Source organism: Necator americanus, chromosome I (genome assembly GCF_031761385.1).
Source record: "Necator americanus strain Aroian chromosome I, whole genome shotgun sequence".
Classification (NCBI taxonomy): domain Eukaryota; kingdom Metazoa; phylum Nematoda; class Chromadorea; order Rhabditida; family Ancylostomatidae; genus Necator; species Necator americanus.
The window spans coordinates 31,731,437-31,746,629 of NC_087371.1; the positions used below are offsets into that span (position 1 = coordinate 31,731,437).

At 39.8% G+C, this 15,193-nt stretch overlaps 1 protein-coding gene across 1 annotated transcript; it reads right to left on the reverse strand.

Moving 5' to 3' along the window:
• Nucleotides 1-968: 968 nt before the first annotated feature.
• On the reverse strand, nucleotides 969-14,993 carry RB195_007449 (uncharacterized protein; the record flags this gene model as incomplete). The annotated part of the gene is made up of 27 exons (XM_064181080.1): nucleotides 969-1,109; nucleotides 1,183-1,337; nucleotides 1,497-1,575; nucleotides 1,672-1,831; nucleotides 1,909-2,048; nucleotides 2,110-2,212; nucleotides 2,352-2,506; nucleotides 2,588-2,704; nucleotides 2,782-2,868; nucleotides 3,222-3,296; nucleotides 3,470-3,592; nucleotides 3,659-3,772; nucleotides 4,782-4,899; nucleotides 5,367-5,505; nucleotides 5,720-5,868; nucleotides 6,377-6,471; nucleotides 6,542-6,607; nucleotides 7,881-8,016; nucleotides 8,086-8,209; nucleotides 9,494-9,638; nucleotides 10,651-10,784; nucleotides 10,865-10,929; nucleotides 11,342-11,457; nucleotides 13,099-13,197; nucleotides 13,338-13,442; nucleotides 13,516-13,649; nucleotides 14,963-14,993. The coding sequence occupies 27 exons, from the start codon at nucleotides 14,991-14,993 to the stop codon at nucleotides 969-971; spliced, it is 3,105 nt and encodes a 1,034-aa protein (XP_064037896.1).
• Between the last annotated feature and the right edge of the window lie 200 nt (nucleotides 14,994-15,193).

Sequence of the window (15,193 nt, forward strand, 5' to 3'; positions counted from 1 at the left end):
TCTACTTAGCCATCCTATCGCAGCCACCTACGCATCTGTACCAGGTATTTCGGTTCGGAGAACATCCGGAAATGACTTCTGGCTCACAGTGAGTTTAGCGTTTTCACGATTGCGTAAATCCGATTACCTCTGAAAGAGTCTCTTTTTATTTTCTTCGTTATCTTTTTTTTTCTCGTGCTTGCAAAGTTGTGCTCTAATTTCTTTGGTTTGCTATTCTTTTTTTTTTTCGGATATGTTATGCTAGATTGATGGATTCGATTCCATATCTTTTATTTGTTCTCGTCACCACTGACATTATTAATTATGCCGGAAAGGGACTGTTACTAATAATGACTTTAACTTTAGCATACAACTTTAGCGTTTTCATAAAGAATTTCCAAATCATTAGCTTATTTTTCTTAAACGCCCGGTGTAGAACAGCCGCACCAAAATAAAAAAAAATGAAGCCGGCGATACTAGTTATTTATTCAACATATATCAACTCTTATTAAATTATTACAAAGTAAAAAAGAAATAGAAATGACCAAGCATTGGCGACAAACTGAGTGAGTGACTCCACAATATCCTAAGAAACACCTGTACAAGAAGAAAAAAACAAGCACAAAGCACGTTATTGGCATTTATAGGATATGTGGATAAGTTGGCTGGCACTTTGCCAAAAGAATTCTCATGAAATACTAGGAAAACATAAGAACAGCGCAAATCATGCAACTCAACAGGAATGGAGATTTATAACCGTACTTTGCAGGAATTGAAATACTTGCACCTTATTGAGTAGATGAAAATAGAAGACGTAAGTGAATCTAGGATTGAGATGTTGTATAAGGAAAGCACTACAGGTTACGATAAAATGGCTAATATGTGGCCTGTTTCTGCGTTATTAGCCGATATTTAGCTGCCAACCTTACAGGTTGGTTGCCGCTAGCCTCCTTGATAACGCTGGAGCAGACTCACATCATCATAACAGATCAAATATTACAGTTTTTAGAACGACATACTCGTCGTACTATGTATTGCAAAACCACTATGGCTTGCACAGAAGTGAGAGTTAACAAAAGTCCGAAAACAGCTAGTAACGTTGGCTTTGCCATGCACATCTGACCAGACGCCTAAAACGATAACCTCATGTATAAAAGAGGACATTTCAAGGGCACCACCTTTCTTATAGACCTTATAGCTTACCACAACAGCAATATCTTCGGCTTCTTCCCGCAGCAAATCGAGAGTCGATGCACGAGCAAGGCTCACAGGCTCTTGGATTTGTTGTAACGGATCGATTATCACAATCGATGTTGTGGCTCTGGCATGTTTTGGCACTCTGTATCGAGCCGTTTCATCTGTAAAAAAAGATTTTCTTTATGACTACTGGTTTTCCCTCAAAAAATCAAGAAAAGTCTTTATTTTATGGCTTGAAAAATCAGGAGAGGAGCAAGAGAAACGTGAGAAAAAAGAGTGAAGTTCCCTTTTGCGGATGAAATAGAAAGAAGAATACTTACACTCAGTAATGGAATTCTCCGATTCCCTCTTCTTGCGTCCCCACGATTGTCGTTGACCTTCAGTAAGTCCGCACTCGACCTGACATTGATTTCAGTAGCAAAACGAAAGAGGAAAATTCCAGTACTTTTTTCAGATGGACTAAAGGAATTCCACAAAAAAGCGGAATACTCGTACCGGTGTGCAATCTCCTTTACATATCTCAAGTTCGCATGTGACACGAATTGAGCTCGACGAATCGAATCGGAAAGCTTGCATACGAGCGACCTTCACAGCAGAAGACTGAACCTCAATAGGTCCTGGGATTAACTTCTGCGCGACCGCTGGCGTAGGACATCTGAATTTGTATTGTTCAAGGAACTATACGGTACAATTTCCAGATGAAAATGAAATCGACAACATCCTTTCACATACCCTCCCTCAATCAGCTGCAATTTCTCTTCGGCCTTAGCACCAACACCTGGTTCAGCGAAGCAGTCCTTCACAAAGAAGTCAAGCTCATCATCCATGGCCATTATTTCCCAGCGAAGTTCGAGAATATCTCCAAGTTTTGCCTGTAACATTTAGAATTTCAGAAAATAAGAGATGACTGCGCGAAATTTAAGATAAAATTACCTGAACGACTGGTTGTTCTCCTTCACCGCTGACTAGTTGCATGAAAACTGGATTTCCGAGCTCGATTTTTCCTCTTGGTTGGATCAGGTTAGCTTCAGGTCCACTTAAGAGTAGTGTTGATTGATCTTGTCACAAATTAAAAAAAGTGCCATTCACAAAAATTGAACTAAATGTTTGTAAGACTTCCATGAAAGCTATTAACGAACGGCTTCACTGGAAGTGAAACGAGAAGCATAACTTACACGACAGTCATGTTGTACCCAGCCTGAACTTTGCCACCCAACATACTGGAGTAGTCGCAGGAGACTTCATAGAGCTGATCCATTGAGGTGACAAGTCCTGGTATGCCAAGGTTGTTAGTTTGGATCACTACCGTAGTCTTGTACGTTCCGTTCAGCTAAAATGAGAATCTAGTAATGCGCGTACAAGATCGTAAAAAGCTGTTTAATTGAACGCAATGAGAAGTATCGCTGCACACCATATCAACTAAACCGCAGTCGCGGCTCTCAACTTGTCGTTTGTGACGGAAGTCCTGTTCGTCTTTGATGAGTTCAAGCTTCTCGGTAGATTTCTCACTGGGTGCTGCAGTGGTGCCCTGAATCATTAAAACTTGGGAAAATATGAAAGATTGTTGAATTCGCTTTCAGTGAAGAAATTTAACGGGTCTCTTACATCTTCCATATCATCCAATGTTATAGGACGCATTCCGAAGTCTTTGGGCAGTCCAAGTACCAGAGTAGCAGAGTTAGAGTTAGCAACCTGAAAATTTCTGTTGATCCAGTTATGGCCGAATACTATAAGGAATTGAAGGGGAAGAAGGAAATGATGTTGCAACAATTGAATATATCTACTCTAGGTTACTCTAGGTTCCAATCCATCAAGACAATGAGATTCAATGAAAAATCTTTATGTGGCGATATCTGCACAAATAATCCTGCCTTATTTATATATTTATTTAAATTTTATTTATTTATTTACTTATACAAAATGCCCCCCAGGAAACAGCCATAAAAAATTATGAATTTATAATGGGCCAGATTTTTTTAAATGAAAAATGAAAGGGAATAGAAACGTAAAAACTAAAAGAATTAAAGAAATTTTAGAAATTTTACCTCCACTCGGCATGTGTCATATTTGTTCTTCACAAATATAACTCCACTGAAGGAAGCGCCATTGTTGACTTGTACCTAAAAACTACCTGAGCATAACCTCTGTTATTATTAGAAGTTTCTTTACCACCAAAAAATGTCGGAGGAGAGCTGTCTAAGATTTCATATTAACGGGAACACTATCTTTACACCAAATTTCGCAATTACTCCAGTCAACTGTGTGAGACAGTAAATAAGCAGAAATAGTCCACCTTGATTCCTTCATAATTACAAATAGTTTGGATAGCTTCGGCAGGGATGGAGACAGGAGGACCAATAGCCAATGTGGCTTCAGGTTTACGGCGGTGCTCGTGTTCACGGATAGAGGGCTTGATCTGAAAAAGGCTAATTTTTCCAAATGAACCCTTTCAAAAATACGCGCATTCCCTTTCCCTGTTCACCTTCTTTGCAGCCAGAAGCTCTCCACGGGCGTCTTTCTTGTTCGTGACGGTTCCAGACATACGATGAGTTTGTGGCGGCACATTAGCGGCAGCTGACACTCCGTTGTCAGTCTCCTTAAAAGAAGAAAAAGATAACAAACTAAGTTGCTTTAAGACAGAAACTCATGTGTATAGTCCGGTCAAAACGACATGAAGCACGAAGAGCTGCGTAAGCGGCTGCACTCAAAGCGGTGCGACGAAGACAGCGGTTGGAATCGAGGTGGGACCATGGCGAACTGTAGAGATGGGTGGCGGTAGCGAGGATCCTTGCACGATCCCAACCGCTACCAAAAAAACCGCGTCGCTTCGAGAGCAGAAGCTTGTGCAACTGACCCAACTATATTTGTATTTGAGTGGAAATTGTGCAGATGCTGGAAGCCGGAAGTTTGTGGAAAAGTCAACTTTTCGAATTCACCCGAGCCTTGATTTCTCAGACGGCCACTTTTTGAAGGATGTTAGCAGCCTTAGGGAAATATGCTTGGAAATAAATACGCCTAGGAGTCATAGAAACCCATTCTACCACATAAGGGCTACCCCGCAGCAATTCAACACAGTACAACCCGTCTCATACCACTCTATTCTTTCCCGTCACCGGCACATACCACTGCCACGGCCAACCCGTTTCACTCCATTTTATAGCTATCTCGTTCCCGGGGGATAAACTCGACGTCTTGGGACACGTCTCACCCAATTTTACCGCAATAGGTTCCCGCGCAGCCATCCGACACACACACATGGGATAAGCACGTTATTACATAGCATGATCATGATATTTGACCTCTATTTTGAACTGGATAAGCCATGCATTCGAAGCGGTTAGAGAATTCTATGACATTTCAATTTTATCAGAATAACTCCATTTTTGCAGTTCTGTAATAAAATGTTGTGATGCTAGAGTGTTGAAATAGCTACATGAATTATATGATAAAGCTATGATAGGAAAGTGATCCTCGTTCGAAGAATAGTTCCTAGTTGCATGACGTATTTCTACTTCTACGCTAATGAATATGCCCTGTTCCTTCATCTCATTTGTTTTTCCTTTTCTTTTAATCGAAGCTTGTTCAACTGTGAATCACTAACATACCTTAATCACACAGAGATTCTTGTAGAAGTCGACATGCTCGTTAACATCCGCATCTCCGTCGATTGCATCGAACATATCACATTGACCAATGCGGCGATTATAGTTGACGCCTGCGCACCTGTAAATATGCATTATAAAGAGAAGTAAGCGCTTTTGGAATGATGCATTGTTAAGTTCTTAGTGTTCTTAATGTGAAATGTTCTGTAGTTCTGTGCTTTACTTTCTCTTATAATTATAAAAATGAAACGAAAATCGGTTTAGTTACTATTGTCAATTCAGAAGTCAGCTGTAGCAATCGAGGTGCGACTATCGCCATTTCTGCCGAGTCTGAGTAGAGCAAACGGTAACCCCATCTTTGGATCGCAATAGCTGGCTCCACTGCAGAGCTTCGAGCGTGGCCGCTTACGCAATCACACCAAGTTCCTAGCTGTTTTAACGTATATTCGTGGATTTGTATAGGATTCCACAATGACTATGTGCTATCTTCATATTTTATCATGTCTCGTTGTTTGCTCATGGGAAATATTTGTGGTTTTTACACAATAGTGAAAAATTAGTGAAAAAAGTGGTAAGAGGAAGACTTACGTTGGGTTTCCAGCACACACTTCCAGGCAGGATGTCAGTGAAACGACCTTATACGTCTTGCTAGCAATTCCACGTTGTTTCGTGTGTAGATATCGTGAGAACAGTGCCTCGTCCTTGTTGATAGAGCAATCGCCTTCCACTAGAGGCATAGCTAGATGAATTACTGTTTGATACCTCACCACTCGCTGTCGCCGAAAAATGTGCGAGTGTGCACGTTATTTTCTTACGTGCTTGACAGATTGTGCGACATACGGGTGGTTTTACTTTACTTCACTGTGATTTGTGCTTAATGGACGTATCGTGAGAATTTAGTCAGTCTGATATGCTCTGTGATTTGCAGTGCGAAACTATACCTGCAAGGCAGTGCATATCGTAGAGATCCGTTCCTTGACGTATTTGCGGGCGTAGAGTGCTCTTGCCGTCGAGGTAGAGAAGATTGCAAGTGTTAGTGTGCTTGTCAAAGTTGAATGAGCGACATTTTTCAGGAGAAGTCTCAGAGCACCTGAAAGTTGCTATCATCAGCTCCCTTTTCATGAATCAATAAGCAGTCTCACCAAGAAACGATTTTATAATTGGATAAAAACGACATGAAGCACGTACAGTTGCTTAAGCGGCTGAACCAGAAGCGGCGCGGTGAAGGGTAGCGGTTGAGATCGTGTGAGGATACCGCGTACGCGCTCAAAACGGCGCGATGGTGGCAGCAGTTGGGACCGAGATGGGACCATCGGGAATTGCAGCAATGTGTAGTGCAAGAAAGGGCTCCAGTACTCTCCTAACCGCTACGCTCCACCGCGCCGCTTCGAGTGCAGCCGCTTACGCAACTGTCCGTGCTTCATGTCGTTTTGACCCAACTGTACTAACTGATTTACGAAACAAAAGTTATATCTATATGACCTCATAGGATAAGAAAAATATTAGCGAAACTGGTTCAAATAAAGCAGCAAGCAAACCAAATTTGAAGCATTATAAGTGTTATGAGGTGTTCGACATATTTCCAACTAAAAACGCACTTCTTCATGCATGCCTTCACTCCTTTGCCGGCAGATTTGAGCACATGAAGATCTCCTTCTCCCTCCGGAAGCGCCGCATTTACAGTTCTTACTGCCTAAATAGACTTGAATGAGATAAAGAGTCGAGGAGCAACTTAGCGACTGAATAAATGATAAATTCCTCACTTTAAGATGTGTGCCAATTGGACATTTCTCCTTTTGCAGGTGGCAAGTAATGTCAAAGTAGTCGACCTTAAATGAGGGATACGGTGAATAATTAAATAATTAATTAAAAGGAAAGAAATGTTTTCGTGATATCCATGTTATGAACAAATTAAGAATCATTGTCTGTCAATACAACACGGTTGGTGGATGGATGCTACGTGTGCTACTGACAGCATATGCGTATAGCAGAGTCAAAACGACATGAAGCGCGGTGCATTTGCGTGAACGGTTGCGCTCCAAGCGGCGCGGTGGAAATAGCGGTTGGAACCCAGGTGGGACCATCGCGAACTGCAGCAATGAACTGTGGTAACAGCGGTCCTCACTCGATCCTAACCGCTACGCTCCACCGCACCGCTTCGAGCGTAACCGCTTACGCAACTGCACCGTGTGCTTCATGTCGTTTTGGCTCGACTATATATTCTCTCAATCGGAAAATTTCCGGATAATCTGTGCCCTATCACTCCATATATCAAGAGGTGGACTTCTTTCTCTAGAAAAAGAGTGGGAGCAATGATTGAGATATCACGCGCTACGCGAGCAGGACCAGAAAGATCATTTCCACTACTGTTCGCTGCACTATGACCATAATTAGCATCTACAACAATTTACGTAAAAGTAAAAAGCAACGACAGTGCGGTGACGAGTGGAACTAAATCTACGGCGAGAACTGTAGATCTCATCAATGTCGACTGTTTTACGAGGGCGTGAGAGAAAATGTTTTATGGTGTGGCGAGACACTGAGAAATCTACAGGTGATTATAGTAGGCTTTTCTTTCTGACGGCGTAACTCTCCTCAGGATCAAAGCCGACAAACCCTGCAACGTCAGTAATAGTCATGTCCTAGTTTTTTTTTCTAATATTCGACGCATTCGGCGAGTGTGACGCAGTCGGTTAGAGGTCAGCAGTAGCTAGGTTCGAAACCGCCCTACTGCCAACCAATCCGTCCATCCTTCCAGCGTCGATAACTTGGTACCAGACTTGTCTGGGAGGATAAAAACACTGACTTGATCATCGGCTAGCCCCCGCAAGTCATTGTTTAGGCCAACATGGGTTCCAAAACCTCAGCGATTACGAATTTCCGTTAGACGGGTTGGCGCATCCCAAGCGGATCGATACGACAATGACTTTGACTTTCCCTTATTCGATTTACTTAGACTATATTAAACTAAACTGACTATATTATATGTATTCAACTAGGAAAGAGGTTTTGAATATTCACTTTAGTTTATAAATGTGTTAATAAAATAAAAAGCGATCCAAACAGTGCAAAATATGATATTATGAAAGCGTGAACTCGTACCAAGAACTCATCCCCTTCCGGAATGAACAGGTCAGGCTTGCTGTGTCGAGTCTCCGCGTTCAAAATACACTCCTGTTCATTGTAGTAATACATCACCGACTTGCATTCGAATTTATCGCCAGTCTCAGGAGGAGGACTAAACGTATAAGAATCTATGATCACTGGAATTTTTCTTAAAATTAATTTTAGGCAGAAAAAGACTTACTTTGTACATTGGTCCAAACACATAGTCACAGATGGGACATTTTCCATGACAAAAGCGGCAAAACCGACGAGAATCATTTGCGGTACACGAGTGAACGATGGTACATTGCGACATGTGTTAGGTGCTGTAAAATTATGATTAGCAGTAATCAGTTATGATTGGGAGTTTCGGGATGACAGTGCCTGAGGCATGGACGGATGTTAATGGATATTTTGTGTAGATTTATCTCATTCCATAATTTATTATACTTATTATTTCGTATTTGTTATTTCTTAACCGAGAAATAAGCTGTGAAGGATGTTTCAGGTCTTTACAGTACAGCGATTTTGTGAACTAACGGAGATTTCAAGTGCAGGACATATTGAGAAACTTGCAACTTATTGAGAAAGGGGAAGAAAAACTGGAAATTTATTAATGTGGCTAAAACTGGACTCGTTTTTCTCACTGAGTTTTTTTTTTTCTAGCAAGGTTCCTTGTTTTAGCGAGTATAACTATTTAATGAGACCTTCCTGAGTGAAGTTAAATAACTTGGTAATTGGTGTCAGCCCTATTAAATGAATGACCACTGTGATTTCTTTCGATGCGTTCTGTCTGGTTTTGACTACTGTAACAGAAAATAGCAACCATAGATACAACAGGGAAGAGCCGGATCCTTCTTAGGTGAAGGGGGTCTAGCCCATGGGGTGCAGCTCAAGTGAAAAGATTCTTTCATCAACTGTCCAAAAGTGAAGAGGTTCCCATCGAAAACCGTCCAGAGCAAACTGGGACCTTTCGTCAACCATTCAAAAGTGGAGAGGGACATTTCGTCAACCATTCAAAAGTGGAGAGGGACATTTCGTCAACCATTCAAAAGTGGAGCGGGACCTTTCGTCAACCATTCAAAAGTGGAGAGGGACCTTTTGTCAACCATTCAAGTGAAGAGGGACCTTTCCTCAACCGTGCAAAATTGAAGAGGGTCGAAGCACCGGCTCCGACTATCGCATCTATGATAGCAACTACTAACTTCTCACTAGTATAAACAGCTAATAGGGACTGTTTGCTTGGATAACACAAATATCGATGTTTTCCAAGAATAAATAACGTCTCCACAACATTAGTCAATCCCTCGTGAAGGTCGTTAATCGCGGAAATCGTTCAGCTGACTATGGGAAGTTAGGTCAATTGGTGGTTGTGGTCTCGAGTCAACGCGGCGGCGGCGGTGAAGGCGGCGGGTGCGTGATTCTTTCGTGAAACTGGCAAACGTGCGCACGATAAACAGCGTGAAAATCCCCATAAACGCTCCATTTATATCTTCTGTTTAAGTTCGAAAAATGTCCGCGGTTGAAATGTGACCAACAAAAAATCCCTACATCCATATCCCTACATCTTGAAATATTGCTCAAGTATTCGAGAATAATCCAACACTTACATGCGAAACATTTCTTCTCATAATAGGTGAATCCATCCGTTTTCACCAATGATCCACGTCCAAGCGGTTTGGATCGTTCATCCGATAGAATACAGGTTCGTGTCTGATTGTTGTACATGAAAGATTTGCAGTTGAAATCATTCACCTGAAAGGTGATGATTTAGTTTTGTAAATGGTAAATAAAATTCACAAATATAAATTAAAATAAAATCTCTGGAATCATATGCCACCACTTTGTAGATTTTGTCGTGTTTTAGCTAGTGTTTCTTTATATTCATGCCATTTATGTGTGTGATGTGAACTGTGCTGACGTACATTTACACACACAGAGATAGTTTTTCGTGTTAGGAGCCTAGGAGATGAACTAGAGCACTGTTTGTGAATGTAATGCCAAAATATGCTGATGCTCTGCTTCCTAAGTTACATTTTTGTAGATGAAGCAGAAGAAACTAGTTTTTTTTTTGTAAATTTACCATCCGTTCCATCCCCCCTCCTCGGTCTCCGCAACGCTGTCAGATAAAGATAAGACATCTAATAATAAGCTAAACGACGTATAAAGGGTTTCGAATCTGGATCTGAATTTTTTCGAGAAACGCAAGAAAATCTTTTCGATTACACTTTCCATTTGGGAAAAAAGTAAGAAATCCTGGTTCTAAAATCCTAAAAAGATCGGAGATCCTAAAAACATTCAACATTGCTTCTGTGAAAATTTCTCAACTTTTCATTATTGATCTTTTTCTGATGATGTTGCTCGGAAAAGAAGAGTCTTTCTTAGTAATGGGAAACGGCCAAGGTTATTGAACGTTGTTGAAGTGTAATAGAAAAAACGGACTGCTCAAGATATCTCAAGGATCTTTCATGGATCATCTTTTCTTTTTCACGCTCGAATCGCTCGCTCGCTTCAATCGGTCATCAGGAATTAATCATCACTGTTTGTGTGTGTGTGTAGCCCCCGAGATTAGTGTAATAGTGCCAAATCTTTCACACATTTAGGTCAAATTACGTTCGTTACCGTAGCAAATCACAAATCTTAGGTCAACACGTACGTACGTATACACGAAAATGAGAATTCTCCACAATGAAACGAAACGATAGCGTAAGTGATGCGAACGACCATCACATTTTCGAATCCACGTGGGGGTCACGTGATCACTTACCGTAAGTGATAAACGTTGTGTGCATAGACTTTGACAGGAATCAGCGTCCACGTTTATGATACGATCAAGTTCATTCTCGAGTTGTTTTCCCTCAACCGCAATATATTGAGTGATGTATGGAGCGTAGCATTGAGCTGTAATTTTGGTGATTGATTTGATCTTCTTCGATCGATTTTCGAGATCAACGAGATCAACAATCCCCAAAGACACTTACATCCAGCACAATTGTTATCCATATAAATGACGGTGTCTTCCACTTCATCAGCGAAAAGATCAGGTCTATAAAATGAGGTATACTTGATTTATACTTATATGTATAGAATTTTTAAAGGCATCACCCCACTGGAATCTGGAGTGGTACGGATTTCCGGTGGAGTATTCAGGATCGTAGATTGTTGAAAGAAGGGTGATTACGTTCGTTTCTTCCTAATTCCCGTAGAAAACGGCCTTGAAGATAAGGCTTCTGGCGTTCCGGCGCGCTATTTTCCACAACGAGTTCGATTGGAGCGCGCCAGCCGTGTGCATGCGCCGCATCTTCCGGACCATTTTTTTTTACGAGAATTAGGAAGAAATGGACGGAATCACCCACCTCTCCATAATCCACGATCTCGTATACGAATACTCCACCTGAAATCCGTACCACCTCAGATTCTTGGGGTGATGCCTTTTAGCAAGGTAGGATAGTACATACCTATCCAGGCGATCCTCAGTGTTCAGGATACATTCCTGATCCACCGGATAGAACATGACTGATTCGCATTCGAAGCCGAACGTGTCGAAAGAATTCAAACAAGCGCTCATGCAAACCTGAATGGTAGTAGTATTTTGATGTGATCCGTACGTTCTGGATTACATGATCCACAATCATCACCAAGAAAAAAATCAAAATTTTCTCCTATAATGATATTTGTGGTATTGTCACCCCTTTAATTAGAGTTTTCCTCTTTTAATAATAATAATAATAGTAATAATAATAACAATAATAATAATATAATTCAATTAGTTTTCCTCCTTTAATTAAATTTAGTTTTTTTTGGTTGCTGCGATACGGTAAGACGTAAGCAGGTAAGTACATCTATGATCTATAACAACTTTATTGTTCTTAGTTTATTATCTCTAAAGTTATTATCTTTATTATTTTTATTATTAGTTTTATTATTAATTATTTATTAATTACTCATTATTTATTTACTTGTTTTTTTTATTATCTATTAATAATTCTATTAGTTTATGAATTAGTTTCGATGAGTCCTCGTAAAATAGGTATTATTCTCAGAATAATTCTAAACAGCATAAATTCGCGTACATTCGTATTTATTATTTACATTGTATTTATTTATATTATATTATTTATATTATTATATTTATATTCTCGTATTATGTAGGGAGAAATAACACGCGCAAAAACCACAATAAAATTATAATGAGAAGATTAGACACAGTGAGTTTGGCCAGGATTTCTGAGCACAAGCGTTTCATTTCCCCCATTAAAATTCCAGTCATGTTCCAGCTGGACTATAAAGCTGTTATCCAAGAGGAATATCGTCATCACAGCCTTCTCATGGATTTTTTAATGGAATTTACAAAAACTACACCTCTATGTTGCGAAGAGAAAAAAACCTTTTTGCGGCTGAGTCAAAGCCTGCATAACTTGCTGAGGTTACCGTGAGTCAAACCGATAAATCAGAATAATTTTGCTCATTTTAAATTTGCAGTAAATGGATAGATGGTTATTAGTCCTAGCCAAGAAAAACGAAAAAAAAAACACGTTAATTTAGAAAATTCAGAAAATGACGCTAATTATGTGGCGCTATAATTACCTACTACAATGGATTTACAGAAAAAAAAGTTGCAATTACGTAAATTATAGAAATTTCAAGACAATGAAGAAGAAGTTCTATTTCTTTAATTCTAGGAATATCGAGACAGTGAATGATGCCGAAACCTAACGGGAAAAAATGAAGTTGCGATATCACATCAGAACCCTATTAATTGCTCTTAAGAACCTCTTAGAGGTACGGTAGTCTGTCTAAAGAGCGATCAATATCCCTCTTCCGTGTTCTGCAACCACGTTAAGCTACTTTATCTGCTTTCCTTCCAGATTTGTACTGCTGAAGTCTCTGAGTTTAACATTTACTTCTGAAGAACTTAAACTATTTTTATATTTTTATTTTTATATATTTACATATATATATATATATTTATTTATTTATATTTTAGACGATTTATTTCTTTAGGATTGAGATTTATTTTTAGTTTTTTTTTTCTATTTTTTAGATTTGTTTTTCATTTTCTATTTATTTCTATTTATTTTTATATTTATTTTTTTAAGAATATTTCCTAGACTTCTGGAGACTTCTTCTTCTTCTTCTTTACAAACATATGGCTAGGATTTGATCTTCATTTCCTTTCCACTCATATGTATTTTATTTTATTCTATTCACAAACCTGAATATCCTCCGCAGGCACCACCTCTCTGGCGAATCCGACAAGAATTTTCTGTTCGAACATATCAAAGTGGAATGGCGATGAACAGACTCGTTCGCTCTGAAAAACAGAAAAAAATGAAGATGTACTTCGGAATTTTGCTTTTCATTCTGTTAAGAGCTCTTATGTGTGTGTGTAGTGAGTGGATGTTTTCTGTTTTTTTTTTCAAAAAAGAAAAAAAAGCCTCTTAAAGTCGCCACCTTGACGCAGTTTTTCGTAAGCACTTTAGCGTCTTTGGTAGGTGTTGCCTTTCCTGAACCGAATACTTTGCAGTTACCGTTCAGAAATTCCACTCCTGTGCAATCCTGTAGTGAAAAAAAAAGAAAATTATTTTCTGGAAATCCAATGTCGTAACCCAATAGTCGTTCAAAAACTTACATTTGAGCTTGCACAATGTTCAGAACAATCACCCATGGCCGCTGTTGGAAGTACACGGATCTGTTTCCCAATCGTTGCATTATGTTGTAGAAGAAAAACTGTTTGTGATCCAGGTGGACATACGGATACTGATGCTAAAGAAAAAAAAATTAAACTTAAAGGCACATGTTGATGATGTGATGTTGTGACGTGCAATCCTGTTGAAAAAAAAGAAAATTATTTTTTGGAAATCCATGTCGTAATCCAATAGTCGTTCAGAAACTTGCAGAAACATTTGAGCTACAGTACTAAGGCATCACCCCATGAATCTGAGGTGGTAGGGATTTCAGGTGGAGTATTCGTATACGGCACAGTAGATTATGGAGAAGGGGTGATTCCGTTCGTTTCTTCCTAATCGCCGTAAAAAAAACGGCCCGGAAGATACGGCTTCGAGCGTTCCGGCGCGCCATTTTCTACAACGAGTTCGATTGGAGCGCGCCAGCCGTGTGCACGCGCCGCCGCATCTTCCGGGCCGTTTTCTTTGCGGGAATTAGGAAGAAATGGACGGAATCACCTACCTCTCCATAATCAACTATGCCGTATACGAAAACTCCACCTGAAATCCGCGCCACCTCAGATTCGTGGGTTTCAGATCCTTTTAAACCGATCTATGCATTATTTATTAGACCAAAGAACACTATCATATAGAAATTGCGTGACGATTAAGCGGTTGCGTTTACGTTTACGTTTGCGATCATGATTTTACGCTCGATCTCAGTCACACCACACGAAAAGTTCGAAAAGACACATTTAGGTCACAGTTTGCTGAATCACATACATAGGGTTCTCTATCAATGCGCAATAAACAGTGACCTCAATCGTCGAAGGAACGTCGTCGTCGTGGAGTTTACGGCGGTAACGTGTGAGAAATGTCATTCTTTGAATGAAAGTCGACATTTGAAAGTTGTTTTTCGTTGTTGTTGTGGATGGATTCGAAAGGAAAAATTATAGGTCATGAGATAAGGTGAAATTATAGGTTATGAGGTAATTTCAAGAAACTGGACGATTCTCCCGTGGCCCCAGTAAAAGGTAGACATTTTGGTTTCTTACCAAAAAATCTCATGAGTGAAAGCAAGAAGTGGAACAACGATTAATGAGATCCGAGATAAACACCTGAAATATCCTATCAATCCCATCAGTTGAATAGAAAAGTTATTGGAAATGCTGATTTTTTTTCTAAAGTTGATTTCTGCTTGAAAGGCAGGTATGTCACTTATTTATATAGATATCCAGAGACAAAATAAAGTACTTATGGATTTGTTTTTTTTTCTCTTTTTCTTTTTTTTTCGAACGGCAAAATAAAGTATTTATGGATTTGTTTTTTCTTCTTTTTTTTGCTCTCGTTAATCAATTATTGATTATTTGAGCAGTTTAATCAATCAGTTAACAGTTCCGATTCCTTTGATACCTTGGTAATAACCAAGGTCACCTTCGCCCATTCGCAGCACGTACTACACGTGCACGCCGTGTACTGCACGTGTACACAACGCAGCCGCGCGAACCGGATCGCTTATGCTAGTATGTGCGCTCTCATAAATATTTGGTAGTGTACGATAAATGGCAACAAATGAAGTATAAACGGACTAGGATGACCATAGCTAGAAAAAAATCTCCTGAAACATCGCCCACGCTGCACTAA